Source organism: Dromiciops gliroides, chromosome 3, assembly GCF_019393635.1.
Source record: "Dromiciops gliroides isolate mDroGli1 chromosome 3, mDroGli1.pri, whole genome shotgun sequence".
NCBI lineage: Eukaryota > Metazoa > Chordata > Mammalia > Microbiotheria > Microbiotheriidae > Dromiciops > Dromiciops gliroides.
The window spans coordinates 576611248-576636180 of NC_057863.1; the positions used below are offsets into that span (position 1 = coordinate 576611248).

General features: G+C 36.1%; 1 protein-coding gene across 2 annotated transcripts in view; it reads left to right on the forward strand.

The window, feature by feature from the left end:
- The window catches only part of LOC122745952 (sodium-dependent phosphate transport protein 3-like), a 54218-nt gene that overhangs the window by 17762 nt on the left and 11523 nt on the right, over positions 1-24933 (forward strand). Inside the window, exons 3-8 of one of the 2 annotated variants that reach the window (XM_043991414.1) lie at positions 1023-1189; positions 1930-2163; positions 2261-2348; positions 2620-2706; positions 22930-23048; positions 23402-23563. In XM_043991414.1, coding sequence (XP_043847349.1) covers positions 1023-1189; positions 1930-2163; positions 2261-2348; positions 2620-2706; positions 22930-23048; positions 23402-23563 — 857 coding nt within the window. The remainder of the gene's footprint in view (positions 1-1022; positions 1190-1929; positions 2164-2260; positions 2349-2619; positions 2707-22929; positions 23049-23401; positions 23564-24933) is intronic. The other variant, XM_043991415.1, reaches the window with a different exon arrangement.

The window sequence follows — 24933 nt, forward strand, 5'->3', positions numbered from 1 at the left end:
CCAAGGCACTATGATAGAGATTCTTGGTATTAACAGGGATAAGTAAGACACTTTAATAAATACTTAAAAGCCTAAACTGTTCCCGAATTTATCAGTAAACTTAGCTAGTTCTCCCTCCCCCACACTGGGGGGCAGGTAAGATGATCACACATTAAACATCACAATTATGTAATTTAAAATTCTAAATGTGGGTTCTAACCTGCCCCCCCCCCAGTTTTGGGGGGAAACTGACTAAAATCACTGATAAATGAGTTTAGGTTTTTTAAGGGTTTATAGAAAGATAGTAAAAGAAAGAGAACAGATTGAGAACAGATTTCTTATAGCCTGAAATCCTCACCTTCCTAAACTCCCCTGTGAAGTCCTGCCACCATGCCGATCTCTCCAGCCAAAAGAGGAAGAAGCCTCTCTCCAGAGTCCATTTCCTTCTTCATGTTCCCCTCCCAGAAATGGGAGGTTCTTCAAGCTCATTGGCTAGTGTCATTCAAATTCATTGGTTCACTGGACCCGAAGGTGGTCTTGATGTAATGTTTAAAGTTTTTAGCTTCTTAAGTACCATGCCTTCTTAAGTACCCTTAAGTAACAGCCAGATGTGCTTACAATCTAGTAATCTCCAGGTGGGCCCTCGAGGATCTGCTAAATCTCATCTATCGTATTCCATTATGTTGACACACAGTAAAGAAGGAGATAGTAACAGAAGTCAGCTGAGTAATGTGAAAGAAAAGATATAGAAATCCCTATTTTTTTCCGTGAAGTATAAGGCAAGATTCTGAAATGAAAAGTGGGAGGGATGGAGATCCATGGGAGGGATGCCGAAGTTTGCAAAAGGTGGTATGGCAAGTGAGATAGTAAATTGATTAGAGGTGGAATAAAAGGATTGTCTTGCCACAGTGAGTATCTAATGGAGATTAGGCAACCTATATTTGTATTGGAATCATTCAGAATAATTTCATGATCTGTATGAATATTGACTTCTGCCCATATAACTGCTATATGACAATTATTGTGTTGCTTTTTCGTCTCAGGATTCTGCTCATTGAGATATATCCAGGCAACCATCTTATTCTTCTGTTCTACCATAACTTTTTCCCAAGCAACAAGTCTGGCCATTGCCATCATACCCATGGTGAATAACACAGGCCAACATAATCAGTCCTCTGTTTCTTATGAGAGTCATCCAGAGGATCCAGGGGTAAGTTATTGTCAGATAATTTTGAAGGAAAGGAAAGGGAAGGGAAGGGAAGGGAAGGGAAGGGAAGGGAAGGGAAGGGAAGGGAAGGGAAGGGAAGGGAAGGGAAGGGAAGGGAAGGGAAGGGAAGGGAATGAAGGCCAACTTTACTGGCAAGTGTATTTCCCTGGATGGAAGACAGTTTGGTTGGGGAGAATTCTAGGATATGTAGCTATGAAGGAACCTGTAGAGATCATGTAATCTGACTTTTTCATTTTCCCAATGAGGTAACTAAGGCCTGGACAGTTGGAGTGAAGTGTCCAAGGTCACACAGATATCAGAAAATAAAAGAATCTCAGAAAAGGAAGGTATTCCAGAATCTATGTAGTCTAACTTATAGTAAATAGTAAATAGCAGAGAAGAGATTTGACCCCTGAGCCTCAGGCTCCAAATGCAACATTCTTTTTTTGTTGTTTGTTTGTTTTGGGTGAGGCAATTGGAGTTAAGTGACTTGCCCAGGGTCACACAGCTAGTAAGTGGCAATTGAATAAGTCTGGATTTGAATTCAGGTCCTTGTGAATCCAGGGCTGGTACATTACCCACTGCACCACCTAGCTTGCCCCCAAATGCAGTATTTTTTGCCCTATATTACAGAACTTCCTTCATATCTTTGATATTATTTTATTCCATACTCTCCAGGCCTGGCTGAGCTCTTGAATGTTCCATAAAGGAGGCATCAGAAATGAGATTTCTATGTCTTTCAGGTTCCTGTCTATAATTGGGATCCAGAAATCCAGGGGATCATCCTCAGTTCTTTTTCCTATGGTTCTATTTTAACATTAATCCCAAGTGGATATTTAGTTGGAAAGCTTGGAGCAAGAAAAACCTTAGGGTGTTCATTGATAATGACCTCCCTTTTGACTGTTTTAACACCACTATCAGCATCTCAGGGAGAGATTTGGATCATTCTGACTCGAGTGATACAGGGCATCTTCCAGGTACCAAGATATTTTCCAAGTAACCCTTAAAAGGATGAGGAATCGTCCAACTCTAATCAGGGGTCAAGAATTATATAATTTGTTGCTTTTATTACAGGGTGCTATATATCCATCTTTCCCCACTTTTTTGTTAAAATGGGCTCCTCCCAAAGAACGTAGCCGATTATTCGGAATTGTTTCTTCTGGTAAGGATCCACAATTACATGTATTGCATCTCATTCTCATCCTCTCCAAGATTTCCTTTTCATATTTAAGTCAAAAGAACAAAAGCAACAAGTTTGGGATTAAACTGAAACTAGAATCCAGATGCCTGCATATTTTTACATTTGTTTTTTCTCTCAACCTCAATGTTGTGCTATTTAAAAGGGCTAATTATTCAAATTTGGGTTGGTCTAAAGGAAGTCATATTATGTTTAACTTATAGTGCCATAATGATATTCTGTATCCTCCAATCAGGTCTTCTGGTTGCTAATATATTTAGCTTCTCTGTGGGTGGACTCATCTCTTACTCCCTAACCTGGCCATATATCTTCTATATCTTTGGTAAGTTATTGCCTCTCATACGCACATTTTCTTTTCCCCAAAAGATACTTTCAGGTATCTGACAGAATATCTAGAGTTATCCCACACAAAAATTTGATAGGTCATTTACCTTTGAAGAAACTTTCAAGATTTTGTTCATTACTCATATTTTATAAGGGTGGAAACTGAGCTTCCATGAGGTAAAATGAATGGTCCAAAGTCATACATCAAATTTTGGCAGAATGGGGATTATAATGTAGCTTTTCTGATATTGAATCCAGAGCTTGTTTTTATTTTTAAATCATACCGTGAAACTCTCTTGTGTATTATGATTTTAAATAATATATACTTATCCCTTTTCCCCACTTGCCTGGATCTAAGTCAGTATTTGTAGCCATGTAGCCACTTTAAGCTCCTCCAGCCCTGAGAGAAGCTTCACAGTGATAAGACATCATATTCATGCCATCTTTCCAACATGAATCTGACAATATCAAGCCAATTTTTATATCCCAGACTACTTATAAAGTGTACACTTACAAAAGTTATTGTCTCATAAGAGCTTTGTATCCTAGAGGCCAACTAGAAAACCTCAGCTCGTCATCATAGATGAACTGAAAATGCACCTACATACCATTATGCTTCACTCTGATGAATCTAGAGAAAATCTATGTCTTACATTCTATTTAGCCTCCAGAAAACCATTGTTATGATTCCCAAATTGTTTCTTCTGATGTGGGTCTCAGAGACTGAAGTCCATGTGTCATACCAATAAGGAAACCTTTTTTTTTCTTATGAGAAGAAAAAGTTTATGGGTCAGGATACTGGAATTTTCCTTTTCCGATTGCATTTTAGCTATTATAATAGATGGGCATAAGAAAATGTTACTTAATCCATTTTATGATATTATAAAAGTTAGAAATTATTTAGGTTACTTTCTTGAAATGAAAAATTTACCACCACATAAAACTTCATGCCCCTTCAGATCTATTACAATAGAGGGAAAGAAGGAGGGGTGCATATTTTTTCAGTTTCAGATTTGGTTCAAAGAGGGAAAAACACATACTAATTTGGGTATAGACATTCATGTTATTCTATAGAGAAGTAAGAAAGGAAAGGGAAAAGGTTGGGGCACTGATAGAAGGGAGGACCAGTTGAGGGAGTTGGTAGCCAGAAGCAAAATACTACTGAGAAGAAAAATGGTGAAAGGATAGAAAAATATAAACAAGGGGTAATGCATTAGTTATTGAGTTTCAATGATGGGCACCAGAATCCCAGATTAATAGAATTTCTTCAACAGTGTTCAAATTAGATAAGGAAGAGAACTTCCCTGCACTTGGATGATGAAAAGCTACATTATGGTGGAAAAAGCCAGAGGAAACTTAATAACCTTCCTTATATTGTAATAAATTATTTTAGCAATTCAGATAGAATAGGGAAGGTTTGTTTAGTAGTCCCATAGTATCTTACCATATGTAAGACTGAAAAGTCTAATACCAGGGGCACAAAGGATGGAGGGAAATAGACATTTAGTAATCATAACTGTGAATGTGAATGGGATGAACTTTCCCATAAAACAGAAACAGATAGCAGAGTGGATTAAAAACCAGAATCCTATAGTATGTTGTTTACAAGAAATACACTTGAAGTAGAGAGCAAAGGTAAAAGGCTGGAACAGAATATGTTACACTTCAGTTTAAGTAAACAAAAAAGCAGGGGTAGAGCTTCTTTTCTTAGACAATGCAAAAGCAAAAGGAAGGAAACCACGTCTTGCCAAAAGGTACCTTAGACAATAAAGTAGTATCAAAACAAAGCATATAAGCATCAAGTTATATATCATTCAAATTATCAGAGAAGTTAAATGAGTTAAAAGGAGAAATAGAGAGTAAAACTATTTTAGTGGGGAACCTTAACCTCACCCTTACAGAACTAGATCAACCCAACCACAAAATAAATAAGAAGGCAAGGAGGGGAATAAAATTTTAGAAAAATTAAATATGATAGATGGCAGAGGAAAGGCTGTGACTCTCCTGTGCTCCCAACAAACCTGGCCACATTCTCCAAAAATAATGCCATAAGACAACTTATGGAGCAGCATAACCCACAAAAGAACAAAGTGAGACTATTTTCCAGCCAAAGATGGCTTAATTAGGTGATTGAGATCACCTGCTACTCAGGGTAAGAAAGGAGCCCAGTGTGTAGTGTAGATCTAGCCAGAGGCAGGCTGTGCCTCCAGAGCCTCAGAATCTTCAGGAGTTTCTTCTGAAACTTGGCTCATGGACCTGTGAGGAGGTTCAGCAGTTGTCCAGGGGGAAATAGCTGAGGTCTCTACTGGAGCTGGGTTGGAACACCCATATTCTGAACCAGTAAGCTGACTCGAGTGGCAGTGGCCCAGTGGGGGAAGGGCACAGGCATGCCAAGCTTCCAACCATAGAGAATTAAATTTCAATCAGACTTCTGTTTCTGGGTTAAAGGGAAAGCAGGCTGTGGTTACTTACAGGCCAGGCAGGCTGAGAATGAGCCTAATTGTAACCCCTGGGTCCTGTTGTAGCTTGGGTCAGTCCATCCTGGAAGCAGCACTACACATTAAGAAAGAGTTAAAAGCTTCGGTCTGTGTTCAATCAATATCAGTTCTTTTTTTGGAGGTGGATATTATGCTTTATCATTTGTCCTTTGGGATGGTCTTGGATCATTGTATTGCTGAGACTAGTTAAGTCATTCACAGTTCTTCATCAAATAGTATTGCTGTCAATGTGCATAATGTTCACCTGATTCTGCTCACTTAATTTATACCTCAGTTCATATAATTCTTTCCAGGGCTTTATGAAATCAACCTGTTTGTTATTTTTTTATAACATAATAATATTCCATCACCATCATATACCATAGCTTGTTAGGCCATTTTTTTTATTGATGGGAATTCCTTTGATTTCCAAATCTTGGGCACCACAGAAAGAGCTGGTAGGAATATTTTTTGTACAAATAGATCTTTTTTCTCTTTTGGGGGATGTGTTTGTAAAGTGAACCCTAACAGAAGTATTAATGGATCAAAGAGTATGCACAGTTTTATAACCCCTTGGGCATAAAATTATATATATATATAATCAATGAACTCCCTAAGAAAAAATCTTCAGGGCCAAATGTATTTCCAAGTGAATTCTACCAAATATTTAAAGAAAAATTAATTCGAATACTATATAAGCTATTTGGTAAAATAGATGAAGAAGAAATCCTACCAAATTCCTTTTATCAGACAGATATGTAGCTGATGCCTAAACCAGGCAGAACCAAAACAGAAAAAGAAAATTATAGATCAATTTCTCTAATGAGTATTTATACAAAACTTCTAAATAAAATATTGACAAAGAGATTATAGAAATTTATCACTAGTATAATACAGTAGGACCGGGAAGGCGGGGGCGGGGGGGGTGGTTTACCAGGAATTCAGTGCTGGTTCAATATTAGGAAAACTACCAGCATAATTGACCACATTAATAAAAAAACTAACCAAAATCATATTATTATCTCAATAGATTCAGAGAAAGATTTTGACAAAATACAGCCCCATTCCTATTAAAACAATAGCGAGCATAGGAATAAAAGGAGCTTTCCTTAAAATGATAAGAAAACATTGTACACAGTATTAACAATATTGTGTGATAATCAACCATGATAGATTTAGCTCTTTTCAGCAACATAATGATCCAAGACAATTCCAAAAGTCTCATGATGGACAATATTCTCTACATCTACAAAAAGAACTATGGAATCTGTATGCAGATTGAACCATACCATTTTAATTTTTTTTTGTTTTTTCTTTCTTGTGTTTTTTCCCTTTTGTTCTGATTCTTCTCTCCAAACATGAATAATGTGGAAATACATTTAAGAGGATTATAATGTATAGTCTATGTCAGATTGCTTGCTGACTGGGAGCAGGGGAGGAAAGGAAGGAAGAACTCATAACCTTACAAAAATGGATGCTGAAGACTATCTTTACATGTAATCAGAAAAAATAATGTACTATTTTTTTAAAAGAATGAGTGATTCCTCATTTGAAAAATGATGAAATTGTATGAATAGGTAATTTTCAGAAGAAATCAAAGCTATTTATAGCCATAGGGGAAAAAATGTTCTCAACCATGAGTGATTAGACAAATGCAAATTTATACAATTATGAGGAGCCACTTTACACTTGTTAGATTGGCTAATATTAAAGAAAAGGAAAATGAAAAATGATGAAAAGGATGTGAAAAAAAATTAGGATACTAGGTCCCTGTTGGTGTTGCTGTGAATTAATCACTTCATTTTGTTTTGTTTTGTTTTTGTTTTTGTGGGGCAGAGGGTTAAGTGACTTGCCCAGTGTCACACAGCTGGTAAGTGTCTAGTGTCTGAGGCCAGATTTGATCTCAGGTCCTCCTGAATCCAGGGCTGGTGCTTTATTCACTATGTATGTCACCTAGATGCCCCTAATCCACACATTTTGAAGAATAATTTAGAACTATGCCCAAAGTGCTAAAAAATGTGCATATCATCTGATCCAACAATATTCATATTCCCAAAAAGATCAGAGAAAAAGGAAAATGATATTTATGTACAAAAATATTTATATCAGTTCTTTTTGGCAAATATTTGATATTGTTGGGATGTGTGTCAATTGCAGAATGGCTGAGGAAGTTTTGATATATGATTGTGATGGAATTCTATTGTGCTATAAGATATGATGAACAGGATACTATGAGAAAAACCTCAGGAGATATATACGAACTCTTGTAAAGTTATTTGAACAAAACAAGAATAACATTTTATGCAATAAGAACAATATTGTATGATGGCCAACTCTGAATTAGCTTTTCGAAACCATACAATGATCTCTGACAATTCCGGAGGACATATAATGAAATACACTATCAACTTCCAGAGGAAGACTGATGAAGTCTGAATACAGATTGAAGCATTATTTTTTTTTTACTTTCTTTATTTTTCTTGCTTTTATTTTTGCTACATGGGTAATACAGAAAAAAGGTTTTGCATGATTTAATATGTATAATTGATATTACATTTCTTGTCTTCTCAACAGATGAAAGAAGTATGGATGGGAACAATAGATTAGGAGCACATTATTTTAAAAAAGCCCAAGTGCTCAAAATACATAAATAATAAATTTTTCAAAAAGAATGTTAAAGACGAATATTTTCTCACAGCAGTTGGTGGGAAGTAGAGAGGAGAGGAAGAGAATTCTACTTGCAAAAATACAAAAGAGGCAGTCTAGTTTAATAAAAATAACAATGAATATAGACTGTATCTGTAATGTATATCTCTGCTCCTCTCCTTACTATTTATATTACCTTGGGCAAGTAGTTTAATCTCTCTGAACCCCCATTTTACCATCTTTAAAACTCTAAATCTATCATATTATGATAAACATGGAGAAAAATGATAATCTTTGTGCTTTTCTATAAAATATGTATCGTTTATCTTCCAGAACCACAGTACTGCTTTAATTATAGACTCATTTCCTTCCTAAGGAGAAGTTAATAGGAAACAATAATACTTCTCTACTCTTATCAAAGAAAATTGTGTTACAAAGAAGAAAACACAACCCATTGCAAAAACATAGGCTTTCAAGGTGGAAAGGACATTTAAGGCAATAATACCACAGTCTTTTGCCACGTCCTGCTCCACTTCATTTTAAAGATGAAGAAGCTGAGGCAAATATAGTAAACTGATTTTCTTAGGCTCATACAGGTAGTAAATGTCTGAGGGCAGAGTTGAACTCAGGAAGAGTTTTCTGACTTCAGTCCCTGCAATCTGTCCATTGCAACACCTAGCTCCCCTTTGTTGGCCTATACCTAGTTTCTTTATGAAGCTTCCTTCTGGCTTTCTCATGCCTTTTTTTTTTTTTTTCAGATATGTCTTAGTTGGGGTCTTTTGCTTTAAATATGAGGCTACTATGTTTATTTGTTTCAATGAGTTGGATACTTTATCTCTCCATGGATAATTTTTTCTATTCCTTAAATAGTTATCAAATTGTTTGAAAATCACTGCTTTGTAGTAGAGTTTGAGATCTATTACTGCCAAGGTCCCTAACATGTCACATTTTTTTGTTTGTGTGAATCCCCTTGAGATTCCTGAACATGTCTTCCTCCAAATGAATTGTGTTACTTACTTTTCCTAGCTATTTAAACTAATGTTTGATGGTTTGTTATAACACTGAATATTTAAATACATAACTTTTTTATTAGTATATTATTTTGGAGCATCCTAGGTTATCAATATTACTGCACTTAGCTAGGTGAATATTTTTGTAAAGGATGTTTTATAAGTTGCATTCATAGAATTTCTTTGTGTGTTTTGATTAGTAGATTCTCAAGTACTTTATATATTCTTTTAATATTTTAAGTGGACTTTTTTTCAAATTCTTGCTGAATTTTGTCAATACAGATAATTGCTGATGATTTATTTGTATATAGTTTATATCCTGAAAAATTATTGAAGTTATCGTTTCAATAAATTCTTTTTAGTTGATACTCTAAGGTGCTCCAAGTAAACTATCATATAGTTTACATTTTCTTTGAAATTTTACATGTAGCTATTTTGACTTTATTGTTGTCTTCTTAATATGAACCTTTATCTCCATCACCATAACTATCTATGGTCAGATTCTTTCTCTGTTGATTACTTTTTTTTTTTTTTTTGTAGGGCAATGAGGGTTAAGTGACTTGCCCAGGGTCACACAGCTAGTAAGTGTCAAGTGTCTGAGGCCGGCTTTGAACTCAGGTACTCCTGAATCCAGGGCTGGTGCTTTACCACTGCACCATCTAGCTGCCCCCTGATTACTTTTTTTAGTGGGATTGGAAAACCGATTTGTTTATTAGTTTGATTTACATTTAAATAGAATGTAGGGAATTTATTTTATTCTATTTTATTTAAAACATAAAAGCATTTTATTTTCCAGTTACATGTAGAGATAATTTTCAACATTTGTTTTTATAAAATTTCTATTTCCAAATTTTTCTCTCTTGCTCCCTTCCCTCCCCCTTCCCCAAGACAGCAATCAATCTGAAACAGGTTATATGTGTACAACCACATTAAACATATTTCTACATTAGTCTTATTGTGAAAGAAGAATCAGAACAAAAGGGAAAAACCTAAAAACCAAACAAAAAAGTAGAAACAGTATGGGTCAATCTGCATCCAGATTCCAGGTTTTTTTTTTTTTTTTGGATGTGGATAATATTTTCTATCATGAGTCCTTTGGAATTATTGTGGATTATTGTTTTGCTGAGAATAATTGTCTACCACAGTTGATCATCACACAATGTTGTTGATTTGGTATACAATGTTCTCCTGGTTCTACTCATTTCACTCAACATCAGTTCATTTAAGTATTTCAGGATTTTATGAAACCTGGTTGCTCATCATTTCTTATGACACAATAGTATTCCATTACATTCATATATGACAACTTATTTTACCATCCCCCAATTGATGAGATTCCCCTTGATTTCCAATGCTTTGCTACCACAAAGAGAGCTGCTATAAATGTTTTTATACATGTGGGTCCTTTTCCCTTTTCTATGATCTCTCTTTGGGATACAGACCCAGTAGTGGTATTACTGGGTCAAAGGGTATGCACAGTCCCATAGCCCTTTATGCATATTTCCAAATTACTCTACAGAATGTTTGGATCAGTTCCCAACTCCATCAACAATGCATTAGTGTTCCAATTTTTCCACAGCTTCTCTAACATTTATTATTTTAATTTTTTTGTCATATTAGCCAATCTGATAGGTGTCAAGTGGTATCTCAGAGTACTTTTAGTTATCATTTCTCTAATCAGTAGTGATTCAGAACATTTGTTTATATGCCTGTAGCAAATATATCTCTTTTAAACAGCATGTTGTAGAATTTTGGTTTTTAATCCATTCTGTTATCTTCCTCCATTTAATGAGTGAATTCATCCCCATTCACATTTATAGTTATTATAACTAACTGTGTATTTCCTTCCATGCTATATATATATATATATATATATATATATATATATATATATATATATATATATATATATATTTTTTTTTTTTTTTTTTTTGGTTGGGCAATGAGGTGCCCAAACTCACACAGCTAGTAAGTGTCAAGTGTCTGAGGCCAGATTTGAACTCAGGTCCTCCTGACTCCAGGGCCGGTGCTCTATCCACTGTGTCACCAAGCTGCCGCTCTCCACGCTATTTTATACTTTTTAACTCCCCCTCTTACTACCTACTCTTTCCCTCCTCACAAGTGTTTTACTTCTGATCACCACCTTCCCCAACATATCTTCTCTTTTATCAGTTCCTCCTCCCCCTTCTATTATCTCCATCCATTTTTAAATTCCTGATAGGGTAAGATAGATTTCTCTATCCAACTGAATGAGTATGTTATTCCCTTTGGACTAATTTTGATGAAATTAAGGTTTGTTTTCCCCACAATCCACCCCCCCCATCTTCACCTCCTATATAATTGCTTTTTTTTTTTTTTTTTTGGCGCGGGGCAATGGGGGTTAAGTGACTTGCCCAGGGTCACACAGCTGGTAAGTGTTGTTTCATCAAGGAAACATACTGTTTCTAGGCTTTTAAGCATTTATTAAGGAGAATAAGAATTTGGTAAAGAGAGAGAAAGGCCTAGATTCCTATCTATTAAAGGGAGAGCACATTTCTAGCTCCCTTCTCTGCCAGAGTCCCCAGGAAAAGAGCGTCAGAGTGAGTGCCAGTCTCTTCCTTCCTCCTCCCACTAGCCTGCGTCACTTCCTGACGCCAACGAAAAGACTCCTGGTCTTGCCCTCAAAGATCTTTGCTTCATGGGCAGAACTCTTCTACAGTAAGTCTCCAGCAGGTGGCATTATTCCAATCGTTACAGTGTCAAGTGTCTGAGGCCGGATTTGAACTCAGGTACTCCTGAATCCAGGGCCGGTGCTTTATCCACTGCACCACCTAGCTGCCCCCAATAGCTTTTTTTTTTTTTGTACCTATTTTATATGAAATACTTTACCCTACTCAAACTCTCCCCTCCTTTTTCAAGGGCAATTTTTTTCTCGCCCCTTTATTTATTTTTGGTATTATTATTCCTTCAATGTCACCTTATATTCAAACCCTCTCTTTACATATACTCCTTCTAATTGCTCTTATCAACAATAAACTAAGAGTTACAAGTATTATCTTGTCATACAGAAATATAAGCAGTTTTTTATTGTATTTCTTCTGTTGTTGTTGCTTTTTTTTTTTTTACCATTTATATTTCCTTGAGTCTTGTATTTCAAGGTCAAATTTTTTATTCAGCTTGGGCATTTTTATCAGAAATGCTTGAATTCCCTCTATCTTGTTAAATATCCATTTTTCCTTTTGAAAGATTATATTCAATTTTTCTGGCTAGGTCATTCTTGGTTGAAAGCCTGATTCTTTTGCCTTCCAGTATATTATATTCCAAACCCTCTGGTTCTTTTTTTTTCTTTTTTTCTGTGAGGCAATTGGGGTTAAGTGAGTTGCCCAGGGTCACACAGCTAGTAAGTGTCAAGTATCTGAGGCCGTATTTGAACTCAGGTCCTCCTGAATCCAGGGCCGGTGCTTTATTCACTGTGCCATCTAGCTGGCCCCCTCTGGTTCTTTAATGTGGAAGTTGCCAAATATTATGTATGCTCCATGATATTTGGATTCTTTCTTTTTGGCTGCCTGTAATATTTTCTCCTTGATCTGTGAGCTCTGGAATTTGGCTAGGCTTTTCCTGGAAGTTTTGATTTGGGGATCTCTTTCAACCAGTGATCAGTGGATTCTTTAAATTTATATTTTGCCTTCTGGTTCTAATTTATCAGGGAATTTTGAAAGATATAATCCAGGATTTTTTTGTTTTGCTTTGTTTTTGGATTAAAGTTTTCAGGTAGTTCAATAATTCTTATATTATTTCTCCCGGATCTATTTTCTAGATCAGTTGTTTTTCCAATGAGAAACTAGAAAAACTTCACATTTTCTTCTTCTTCTTCACCTTCTTCTTCCTTCTCCTCCTCCTCCTCCTTATTTTTCTTGTTCTTCTTCAATTTTTTATTTTATTTTATCATATCTTGATATCTCAAAGGGTTGTTTCCACTTCTTCAGTTCTATTTTTTAAGGATTCGTTGTCTTCAGATATATCTTTACTTCCTTTTCCAGTTGATATTCAGTTTTTTAGGAGTTATCTTCCTCAGTAAATTTTTCTATATTTCCCCCCATGCTCTTGGCTCTTTTTTCATGATTTTCTTGTAGTCCCCTCATTTATTTTTCAAATTTTCATTCTACTTCCTTAATTTGCTTTAAATTTTTTAAAAGCTCTTCCAGGAGGGGCAGCTAGGTGGCACAGTGTATAGAGCACTGGCCCTGGAGTCAGGAGGACCTGAGTTCAAATCCAGCCTCAGACACTTAACACTTACTAGCTGTGTGACCCTGGGCAAGTCACTTAACCCCAATTGCCTCACTAAAAAAAAAAAAAAAAAAGCAAAAAAAAAGCTCTTCCAGGAGTTCTTTTTGGGCCTGAGACCAAATTTTTTTTGTTTGTGAAGCTTCACCTTAGCCATTTTGTCACTATTGTCTTCCTTCAAATTTATGTCTAGATCTTCCCTATCACCATAGTAACCTTTTATAGTCAAGCTTTTTGTTTGTTTGTTTGTTTTATTTTGTTTTTCTCATTTTTATGCCTTTTTGTCACTTGTTTTTTGTTTTGTTTTGTTTTTATGAGAAAGTTGGGCTCTGGTTCTGCATGGTCCCAAGTATTTGTTCTGGGTCTCTGGTTCTTATTCTCTTACTTCTGGATTTCCCTGGATTTCAGGTTTTAGCTGTTTGCTGACTCTATAGGGTAAGCTTTCCTTCTGGCTTGTGGGAGAGGGGATAGATGCTCCCTATTGGCCTCCACTGGGTGTGTGGTTAAGCTGATAGCTTGCTACAGGGGTGGGGCTTTCCTGCTGGGTTGCTATAGTAACAGATTCTTTCTTGTGACTGGCCTTGGAAAAGGGATCTTATTGCTGTTCTGACCCATGGGTGGTGCCCAGATGCTGGGTTGTTATATTAACAGTATCTCTTTGCTAGCAGGCCTTGGAGGAGTAATGCTTTTTGTAAATCTGTTGAGGGTTGTGGTCCCCTGAAGCTGAGTTGTTCTGGAAATAGAGTCTCTCTGCTGGTAGGCCTGAGGGGCAGGATCTCATGTTGGACAGCCTCAGGGCAGGTCCTCACTAGTAGTCAGTAATGAGGTCAAGGCCTCCCTGGTGGTTTGTGTTGGGGTTGTGGTCATGCTGTAAGCCTTTCTCTATAGCCCAGACTGCTTACTTGATTATGGAGCTGCTGGTTTGCAAGAGGTTGAGACCTTACTGGTGCATTGCTTTAGGCTTAGATCCTTGTTGTAGGCCCCCTGCTTTGAGGTTGTCCGACTGTCTGTCTGTATGTCTGCTGTTGCTACTACTAATATTGCTGCTGCTGTTGCTGCTCTTGGACGTCTTGCCCCTCCCATTCAGCTAAGACAGACCATTACTGCTTTTTTGGTAAGTTTCTTCCCTGCTCTGAAACTATTCTAAGCCAATTATCTAGTTGTTTAGAGTAGAAATTTGGGAGGGCTTCAGAGGATTCCTTCCTTACTCCTCTATCTTGGCACTAAAAATCCTGTCTTGTGTGTTCCCCCCTCCCCCCCCCCACACACACATCTGTGTCAAATGTTAGCCTTCTCTACTGTGGAGGGGAGAAGGAAGACAGCTCTGAACTAAAATTATAACAAACATATAAATAACAAAAGCACTCTCAAACTCTGTTTTATTTACCTAGCTCTATGATCTCTGACATATTTGGTGTTCTAAGGAGACACATGCATCATCTTTAGAATGTAAATACTTCATCCTTGCTTAGTCCCTTCTGATTGCTTTTTTGTATATACTTTTATATTTTTTCTTGGTGCTAGGGTTTACATATCAAATGTTCTAATCAGATCTGTTCTTTTCATCAAGAATTATTGGGCGGGGGGCAGCTGGGTGGTGCAGTGGATAAAGCACCGACCCTGGATTCAGGAAGGCCTGAGTTCAAATCCGGCCTCAGAAACTTGACACTTATTAGCTGTGTGACCCTGGGCAAGTCACTTAACCCCCATTGCTCTGCAAAAAAAAAAATGAAATAAAAACAAATGAAAAAAAAAAACCCAAACAAACAAAAAAGAATGTTTGGAAGTGCTCTATTTTATTAATTCTTTATTTTTCCCACTCTAGATTGAGTATATATATATATATATATATATATATATATATATATATATATATATATATATATATATATATATATATATATATATATATATATATATATATATGTATATATTTATATATACATATATAAGCTTTTATGTTTTGCTTTTCAAATGTTTTATTCCAACCTTTCTTTTTTCTTAAGTGTAATTGCTGCTAAATCTTGTGTGATCATGTGTATGACTTCTCGGTGTTCTAGCTCTTTTTGCTACTTGTGGTATTTTTCATTAATTCATTATTTCATTCTTCTTTCCTTCCTTCCATCCTTCCTTCCTTCCTTTCTTTTTTTGGTTGGGCAATAAGGATTAAGTGACTTGCCCAGTCACACAGCTATTAATTGTCAAGTGTCTGAGGCCAGATTTGAACTCAGGTCCTCCAAAATCCAAGGCCAGTGCTTTATCCACCATGCCTTCTATCTGCCCTGATATTTTTCTTTTATATGAAAGCTCAGTAATTTTCTAATAGTATCTACTATTATATTGTTAATGATAATAATAAACAACTCTCCTTTACATAACACCCAATATGTGCCACACACTAGAATAATATTTGTAAAGTATTTAGCACATTTTCCATTACAAAGTAACCCTGAAAGATGTTATTATTATCCCCATTTTATTGATTAGGGACCTAAGACATACAGTGACAGTGACTTGTCCAAGGTAACACAGCTGCTAAGTATCTGAGGGAGATTTTGAACTCATGTGTTCCTGATCTCAAACTCAGCACTATATCTACTATGCCACCCAGATGCCCACTGTACCATCACATTCACTAGAGCTTTAATTTTTAGGTGTCCTTTCAGGATATAAATATTATACTTTTTGTATTTTCCTTTTGACCTCTTATTCTAATGTCGTTCAGTCATTTCTATTGTGTCCAACTCTTTGTGACCCCACTTGGGATTATCTTGGTAAAGATACTAGAATGGTTTGCCATTTGCTTCTCCAGTTTATGTTCACAGATGAAGAACTGAGGCAAATAGGGTTAAGTAGCTTTCCCACTGTCATACAGCTAGTAAATTTCTGAGTTCAGATTTGAACTCAGGAAGATGAGTCTCCCTAACTTTCAAGCCCAGTACTTTATCCACTTTGCCAGCTAGCTACCACAGTTTGATTCTAATAAGTTTGATCATTTTGGGGGTTTTTATTGTTTTTTATCACTTTAGTTATACTAAGTAACCTTCTCCCACTCCTCTCAGAGTACCATCCCATTTGACATATAGCATTCTTTTTGGGAGGTAATATGAAGCCAACATAGCTGATCAATATATTTTAAAACATGCAATATATAACACCTTTGGACTGACCACCTTCACAAAAGAACAGATTGGAGATATCATCTTACCTCTCTTCATTTAAATCATACCTGTTAATTAAAATTTTCAATATTTACTTTGTATGTGTCTGAACATGTTCTTTCCATTTCCACTGTTGTAGTTATTTCTACATTGTTTTCTTGGTTCTGCTTGCTTTCTCTGCATCAGTTCATCTAGATCTTTCCATGTTTCTCTGTATTTTTTGCACATACCATTTCTTGCTGTATAAAAGAATTTCTATTACATTCATGTATTACCATTTGTTTAGTCAATCACCAACTGATGGGTATCTACTTTGCTTCCGATTCTTAGATATCACAAAACATTCTGGTTTAAATTTTGGGGCATGTGGGAATTTTTTTTTTTTTTTTTGGTGAGGCAATTGGGGTAAAGTGACTTGCCCAGGGTCACACAGCTAGTAAGTATGTCAAGTGACTGAGGTCGGATTTGAACTCATGTCCTCCCGAATCCAGGCCCAGTGCTCTATCCACTGCACCACCTAGCTGCCCCCATGTGGGAAATTTTGATCCAGTCATTAATAAATATTTCATTGTTACATCTCCATTTGTTTCCATATCATCTTTGTGGTTTATGCAACCAATTTTTATTATTATTGAGTTGTGATATGTAAAGGATTCATTAACTATTTCTGCTTTTGTTTATACTGTTTGCAATATTTCTTTGACCTTCTACATGGTCATTTTTCATAAAAGTTTTGTGTGATGCTGAAATATGTGTATACCATTGCCTTCCCCTTTAGAAGACACCACAAGTTTTTACCATTAGTTTCTCCAGAAATTTGTTCTGTTCTATATTTTCCCTTGTTTATCTATCTGTTAGGCTTATCCAATTTTTTGAGAGAGGAATATTGGAGTCTCGTGTCCCTATTGTGTTATTGTTTATATCTTTTTACCAATCAAATTATATTGGATTTATTCATTTGGATGACAAGCTACTTGGAGAATATATGTTTATTGTTGATATTAGTTCATTTTCTGTTTCCTTTCAGCATAACATGCTTTCTTCGTTTATCTCTATGTATTTTTTGTAAATTAGTTTTTGCTTTGTCAGATAGTATGATTGAAACTTCTCCTTTTTTTGTTTATTTGCAGCATAGTAAATATATTTTCTCATTCTCTCAATTTTATTTCATGTGTTTCTTTGGTTTTTAAACATGTTTCTTTTAAGCAAATTACTCCACCCCCTATCTATCCCTCTTTTGAATTATTTAATTCATTTACTTATTATTGAAGGGGTTAGATTTATATTTTCCTCCAGCTGTCTCTAATATTGTTTCCCCCACCCCAAGTTATGCTTTCTCCATTCTTCTGCTGTAAACAAAGTATTATGTTCCTTTAGTTAATTTACTATGATATATTAAAGTATAGGTGTAAAGTATAGGTGACACTCTTCCTAGTGGTTCTCTTCCCCTCAGCCTTGATACTCTCTTATCATAAGTTACTTCTTACCCTTTGGAGTTTTTGTTTATTAGTATCTGGTTATAAAAATTTCCCTATACTCCCACTTTTTTAGAATTTATGTTTAATTTAGATTTTATTCTCTGATTCATAACTTCTATAATTGTTATCTCTCATATTTTTATATTCCACAGGAAATCAGAGCTTCTAAGGTGTCTATTCTAGGCTCTTTAGGTGCTTTCTCATACTGCCTTGTATGGCTTGACCCATGGATTCCCATTTTCCAGTATACTTCTCTCACAAAAAAACAAAATGTCAGTTACTTTTGGTGTCAAAAAGATATTGTCCCATGGTAGAACCCCTTGGCCACTATGTTCATGATTATGTAACCTACCATTGATCTATGATATCACCTAGTTAACATTTTCCACATTTGCCTCAAAGTCTCCTCCCTTGGGTTCTATTCTTCCAAATCTTTAGGTGCCAGTTGCTCCCATGGGTTCCAATCTCTCAGGACAAATAGACTTTTCAAGCAACAAATACCCAGTCTTCATCCAGTGTAAAATCTTAATATCCTTTTACTGCCCATTGTTCTTTATTCATAGAATCAATCAGTGGAACTTCTCCAAACACCAAAGTAAGGCCTTCTTAGCTGTCTCCTTATTAAAACTCCCTTCCCTACACCTACTTCTTTTTATGTACTTCTCTAAGACCACAGAGGTGACTTTCCCCTAATTGTTAGCCCTGGATTTAAGCATGAAACATCATTAAATTTCTTTCATTTCTGTTTCCTTCCTCCTGCTTTCATGTGTTTTCCAAGTTGTAATGTAGTTCCACAAAAAAGAAACAACATTAATTCATTTATGTGTAGAATATCATAAGTTTTTATCCATAATGCACTCTGTCCATCTCTTCAATATAATTTCTGACAGATCCCTGTCTTCAGTCTGGTCTTCTTGAGTACATTTATAAAGAAGTCTCTTACTGGTCTCTCTGCTGTCATTTTTGTTGCTGTTACTGTTCTTGCCTGCTGCATTTATGCACTCCTCCTGCATTCTGTTGTTTGGGGGGTGGGGAGTATTCAAGAAGCAAATAGTCTCTTTAGTTATGGTTTTCTTGTTTAAAATGTTTCAAAGTCTGCCTTCTTATTGAACATCCATAGTTTTTCATGCAAACAAAGTTTTGGCACATTTTTAAAAATAAAGAACATGCAGTAAAATTACAAATTAAGAATTCTATGCAATAAATGTGACTTTAAAACAATTTCATTCCTTTTAGATTGCAGAAAATTAGGTAAAAGATAAGAAACTAATTGAGAATGAAGGGGGAAATGAGCTAAATTCTACATAACACAAAAAGAATGTTCAGCAAAGACACAGGTTTGGCTCCACTAGGAGCTATGCCCTTGTCAATTTTGCTGTGGGGATGCTCAAGTGAAGCAGTGTGTGTGCTTTTGCACTGGGATTTATATTTACATAATTAAGAAGAAATGTCATGATTTTAAGACTTAATTTCCTATGACATTTAAGTCTTAAGGATGTTTTCCTAACCTTTAACAGGCAAAAAATAGCTGAGTTTCCATGTGGTAGACATTTTTACTAACATAAGAGATTATAATGAAGTCAAAGAAAGAAGGAAATGCCTAATATGTTACAAATTGAAATATATTAATCAACATTTTGAGAGAATATGACATATTGGGAATATCCATATCCTAAACAGAGAGACTTGGCTGACATCGTTTATTGTTCATACTTGAAGATAACCAATAACTTCACAATATTAGGGTATGTTTTCTAAAATTATTGTGGATACTTTACCTCACAAATTATTGGTATTTATATGTTAATGGCTATTGCGCATGTTTTGGAAGTAAGCATTTATTATTAATTAATATCACCTATACCAGTAAAGAATTGACCATATGTCTCCCTAACTTCTCATAGTTTCAGCTTTTCATATCTACATAGTCCTGTGGTAAAATCATGGAATTTGGCAGACTGATTGGGATGGGCCACACCTGTCCTGTCCTGAGTCATGTATGCTCCTGATATCAGCAGGAGAAACTACTCTCCACAGGCAGTTTGAAGGACCTCCCCTTTTGGAGGAGGGAGAGTAAAAGCTCACTGAGGGGAAGTCATTCTCTTTCCGAAGTCATTTTTCTTTTTGGTGGTGCGAGTTGCAGGAGCAGACAAGAAAGAGGTACTTTCTTAGCAATTTTGTCCTGCAGGCCCTGGCTGCAAAGCTATTTCCTATTGAAGCTATGGACCCCAGTTGATGAGTTAACATACAAACCTTCTTCTTTTGAATTAGCTGAACTGGAAGCAAGTTTGGGGATTGTAAAGACTTAGGTTAGAGTTAGGGGGATTATCCATATTTCTTTTTTCCTATTCCTTTGTCTTTGATTTTATTTCACCTTTGCTGTTTATTTTATTCCCATTAATAAAACCTGATTCATTTGTGGAAAAGAGGCTGTTAGTCTTCTTTCTTATTGGGCTGGGAGAAATATCTAAAAAGGCAGTTTGGGTGGGAGGGAGCTTTGGACCTAGAGGTCTCTCATTATTTCCAGAACCTCAATATTACAGTGAGCCACTCAATTAAATCTCCCTATATTAAATGTGGCCCCCACAGTCCTAAAAGGAAGCACATATATCAAGTAAGAGCAAGGCCAGAGAAAGGAGCAAGAGAGGGCAAAAAGAGAATGACCCTGGTGTGGCCAAGGTTTTTATCCTCCTTAGATAGAGACGAGTCATTATACATTGATCTAAGCCAATTGGTTAAAGGATCATTCAGTTCCATTGAGTGACATAACTTGAGTATGATCTACTGAGTTTGGAAAAGGGAAAATTCCAGTATCTAGGTTTTGGTTAAATCCCATCAGTTCACTGAGCTAGATAAAAGAATCAATCTCCATTTCTCTTGTTCACTTGGGCTTGTCCCAGACAAGCTGAATTTTCTGCAGTGAGGAGAAAGGATAAACTAATCTCTGGGTCCCTCTCACCAATAAATTCATTATTAATAATTATTTTCTCACAGAGGTCAAGAATTGATTGTGTTTGATTAGTTCAATATGAGCTCAGAAGACTCAACCACAGGTCTGTCATAAATAGTTCATTTGAACTTTGGGGATGCAAATATCTTTAGATTTGTACATCTCATGTTTCCTTTCTGCTCCTACAGTTCTGCTTTGTTCACAGCATAGCTCCTTCTTTTATATGTGCATGCTACGATAGATTGTCCTGTGCCTGCATCACTCATGCTTCACAATCAATACTAAAGTTCTTCAAGAGAGGCCTTGAGATTATTCTTAAACTACCTTCTGACCACTGTTTGAGAGTTTTCTTTGTCCAAGTTCCACCATAAAATCATTTTTTTCAACAAACATATGTTTAGCATCCAAGCTACATGTCCATGCTATCAGAGTTGCCATCTTTAAAATAGAGTTTTTTGTTTGTTTTTTTTTTTTAGTGAGGCAATTGGGGTTAAGTGACTTGCCCAGGGTCACACAACTAGTAAGTATTAAGTGTCTGAGGCTGGATTTGAACTCAGGTCCTCCTGAATCCAGGGCCAGTGCTCTATCCACTGTGCCACCTAGCTGCCCCTAAAATAGAGTTTTAATGTTTGGCAGTTCATCTTGAAAAAGGACCTCAGTGCCCAGTATTTTATCTTGACAGATGACCTTCAGAATCTCCCAAACACAATTCAAATGTAAGCAGTTCAATTTTCTGGCATGATATTGTTAGAGTGTCCAGCTTTCAAAGGCATACAATAATGAAGTCAGCACAACAGCTTCAATTTTGGGGCCTCCCAAACATTGAGCTAGCTCTGGCAACGTGTACATAAATCTCAATGTCTATGAGCACATCCCTGGAAATATACTGCCAAGGAAACCATAACATTAACCACAGTATTCAAAATGTCTCTTTTCTGTAACCAATTGTTCCATGTATGGAAGGTGTGGTGCTGGCTGGTGGACAATCTCGGTTTTCTTGGTATTGACTGCCAAGCCAAAATTAGAACAATAAGCAATCAATCCATATTTTGTTTCATGCATCTCAGCATCAGAGGCTGCATTGACAGGACATTCATTTGCAAACAAAACATCTTACCCAAATTCCCCTTCCACTTAAATCTCAGCTTGTAGCATTTTCAAGTTAAATAGTTTGCCATTAATTTGGTAGCTTACCTAGATGCTGCTTTTGTCTTGGTTGAAGGCATCTGCCAATATCACAGAAAGCATCATGGTAAAAACTATGGGAACAAGCACATAGCTCTACTTTATTGCTGACAGGGAAAGCAGGAGAGCATTGTCCTTTATCCAGAACCGATAAAAACATGCCATCATGAAGCTGGTGTACAATAATCATTAACTCTCCAAGAAACCAGTTTTTGCCATGGGATTCCATAAGCCTTCATCACTGAGAGTATCAAAGACATTGGTCAAGTTTCTGTTCCTGGCATTTCTCATGGAGTTTTCTGGCAGCAACACTCTATTGACCTTTCCCCAGCCTTTTATGAAGCTATACTTTCTCTCAGGTAGATGACCATTTTACATGTTACAGAGTCATCAATTAAGGAAGATATATAAGATACTAAAAAGAAGCTGAAATACAGAGGAAAGTCAGTCATATCTGTTTCTATATTCATGTAAAGGTTAGGAAATAGAACAGTTTGAACTTGACAAACTAGCTCATGACTTACAGACTGATTTCACACTTGCTATTTCCTCCACATTCCTGGGATGCATATGGACATTTGCTAGGACACTTTGCAGCCTTTTTAGTCCACTTGTTTGTTTGAAGGATTACCTTTCTACAAATAAGAAATGCCTCATAGATAAATAGACAGTTTTCCTTCTCTTGTAGATGAGATTCTTCTTGATGTATTGGCTGGAATTTAGAGTCCTACCTGGTCCTTTTCAGCTCAAGTTTCTGTGACTAAAAATGCTATATGATATTAAGAGCCTGATAACTCAACTAGACTCTCTGACTCAAACCTCTGCTATCAAAACTAGATATAGAGTAGGAGAAGATGGAGGTGACAACTTTTATCTCATCAATGTAGCTTATTTTAGAAATGAAATAAATGAGATGGTTAGCCAAGAAAGAGTACAATATAGGTAGTTCTGAGGATCTGAATTATAAGATAAGTAGTTTATCTTAGGCCAGAGACATATTGAAGGCAAAAATCTAACAACATTCATTGGATTCTGTTTTTCATCCATCTAGGAATTATTGGCTTTGTATGTGATGCTTTGGTCTTTTTACTTGTTTATGATAATCCAATGATTCACCCATATATAAGTGAAAGTGAAAAGGAATACATCATTTCATCATTACCCAAAGAGGTATGTTACTAAAATAGCTGCTATTTATATTGTGCTTTACAAATGACTTTATGTAGAGTATGTACTTAGAACATCCTAACACACCAATGTTCTTTTTATAAAAATTTTGGCTGTGTTGCATAGCTGACAAATAATAGGATTAGCACTTGAAATTGGTTTTACCCACTATGGTTCGTTCCACTATACCATACTGACCAAGTGAAAATAACCAAAAACTCTGCAGCCTTTACCTTGTATTTGTCACTGGATTTCTCCAAAGAAGTCAGCCTAATCAGAAAGTCACCTTAATTTTATTGTGGAAAATAAATTGTCCTAATATTTTCAGTCTAAGATTTGGTGTTATTTTTTTTCAGGATACCCCTATTGGTTGGTCTATTCCTTTAAAGGCTATGGCAAGATCACTACCACTCTGGGCCATTTTTATAACTTCATTTTGTTCATCATATTTTATTACCAGCATGATATTGTCACTGCCAATCCTGATCGACAATATATTTGATTCTGACATCATAAATGTGAGTACATAATACCTCCTACCTATCTACTCCTGTGAATGACCATAAGTAAATTCTCATTAACTCACAATAAAACTAATGGTACCATGGAAAGATAGATTTAAATATGACTTCAGAAATGATTTAGGCCAACCTCTTTTTCTTGAAGGGAAAAACAACAACACACCTGAATCAGGGAAGTATAACTTGGCCATTATTGGACAGTGAATTAGAAACAATCCCAGTTTTTGGACCCAGGTTTGATGACCCCTGATCTAGAGCTCTTCTACAATATATTAGAGTCTTCTACTATTTTCCATAAAAAGTAGTACATTTCCCCCTTTGTGTTAAGAGCATTAACACCAGTATATCAAAAGTGAGTACAATATAGTGAACTTAATAACATGCATATTATGGATTTCATTGATTACCAGAAAGCAGTGTCAAGTGTTTGTAGATTAAATTCCCACCTACATGAGTGAAGCTCTCATTTCCCCAAAATATCTCCTAAATTCACTTGTCATTGTCTGAAATCCCACCATTTAAGATTTAATTCTTTATATTAAAGCTTTCCTCAAAGATCTCTTTTTAAATTGGAAATAATATGAAGAATGCTGTGATGCTACCCTTTTAGTATTCACCAGCTGAATTATATGATTTGATTTATTGAACCAGTTTCCTTTGGGATAGCCACAGGATTTCAAACAGGAGTTTTACTGGGAAGGGGTAATACGAATAATTATGGAGTACTGATCAATATTTCAAGGTAGGCAGTCATGGGACAATCTCAACAGACCAAGAGGAGTATGGAAAATAAAGACTGCATGAACTGAATAAAAACCACAGCCAGTCAGTCAATAAACAAATATCAGTGCCTACTATATGCTGGGACAGGCTGCCAGGTGGTTCAGTTAAGAGAGTCCTGGCCTTGGAGTCACAAAGACATCTTCCTGAGTTTAAATTTGGTCTCAGACACTTACTGGCTGTGTAATGATGAGCAAGTCACTTCTCCCTGCTTACCTCAATTCCTCATATGAGCTAGAGAAGGAAATGACAAAACACTTCAGTATCTTTGCCAAGAAAACCCCATGGGGTCATGTAAAGTTGGACACAAGAGAAACAACTGAACAACATGTACTAGGGACTGGGATAAGTACTGAGGATAAAAACAACGGCTAACTATAGTCCCTGCTCTCAAGGACGTCATACTCTAATGGATGAAACAGGTTGCAAACAACCATGTACAAGATAAATTTGAAATAATCAGCAAAAGGAAAAAAAAGGAAAAAATTAGGATAGAGGAAATGGGGAAAGTTTCCCATAAAAGGTCATATTTTAATGGCCAAGGAAGTCAGGGAAGCTAAAACTTAGAGATGAGGAGAAAGGGTTCC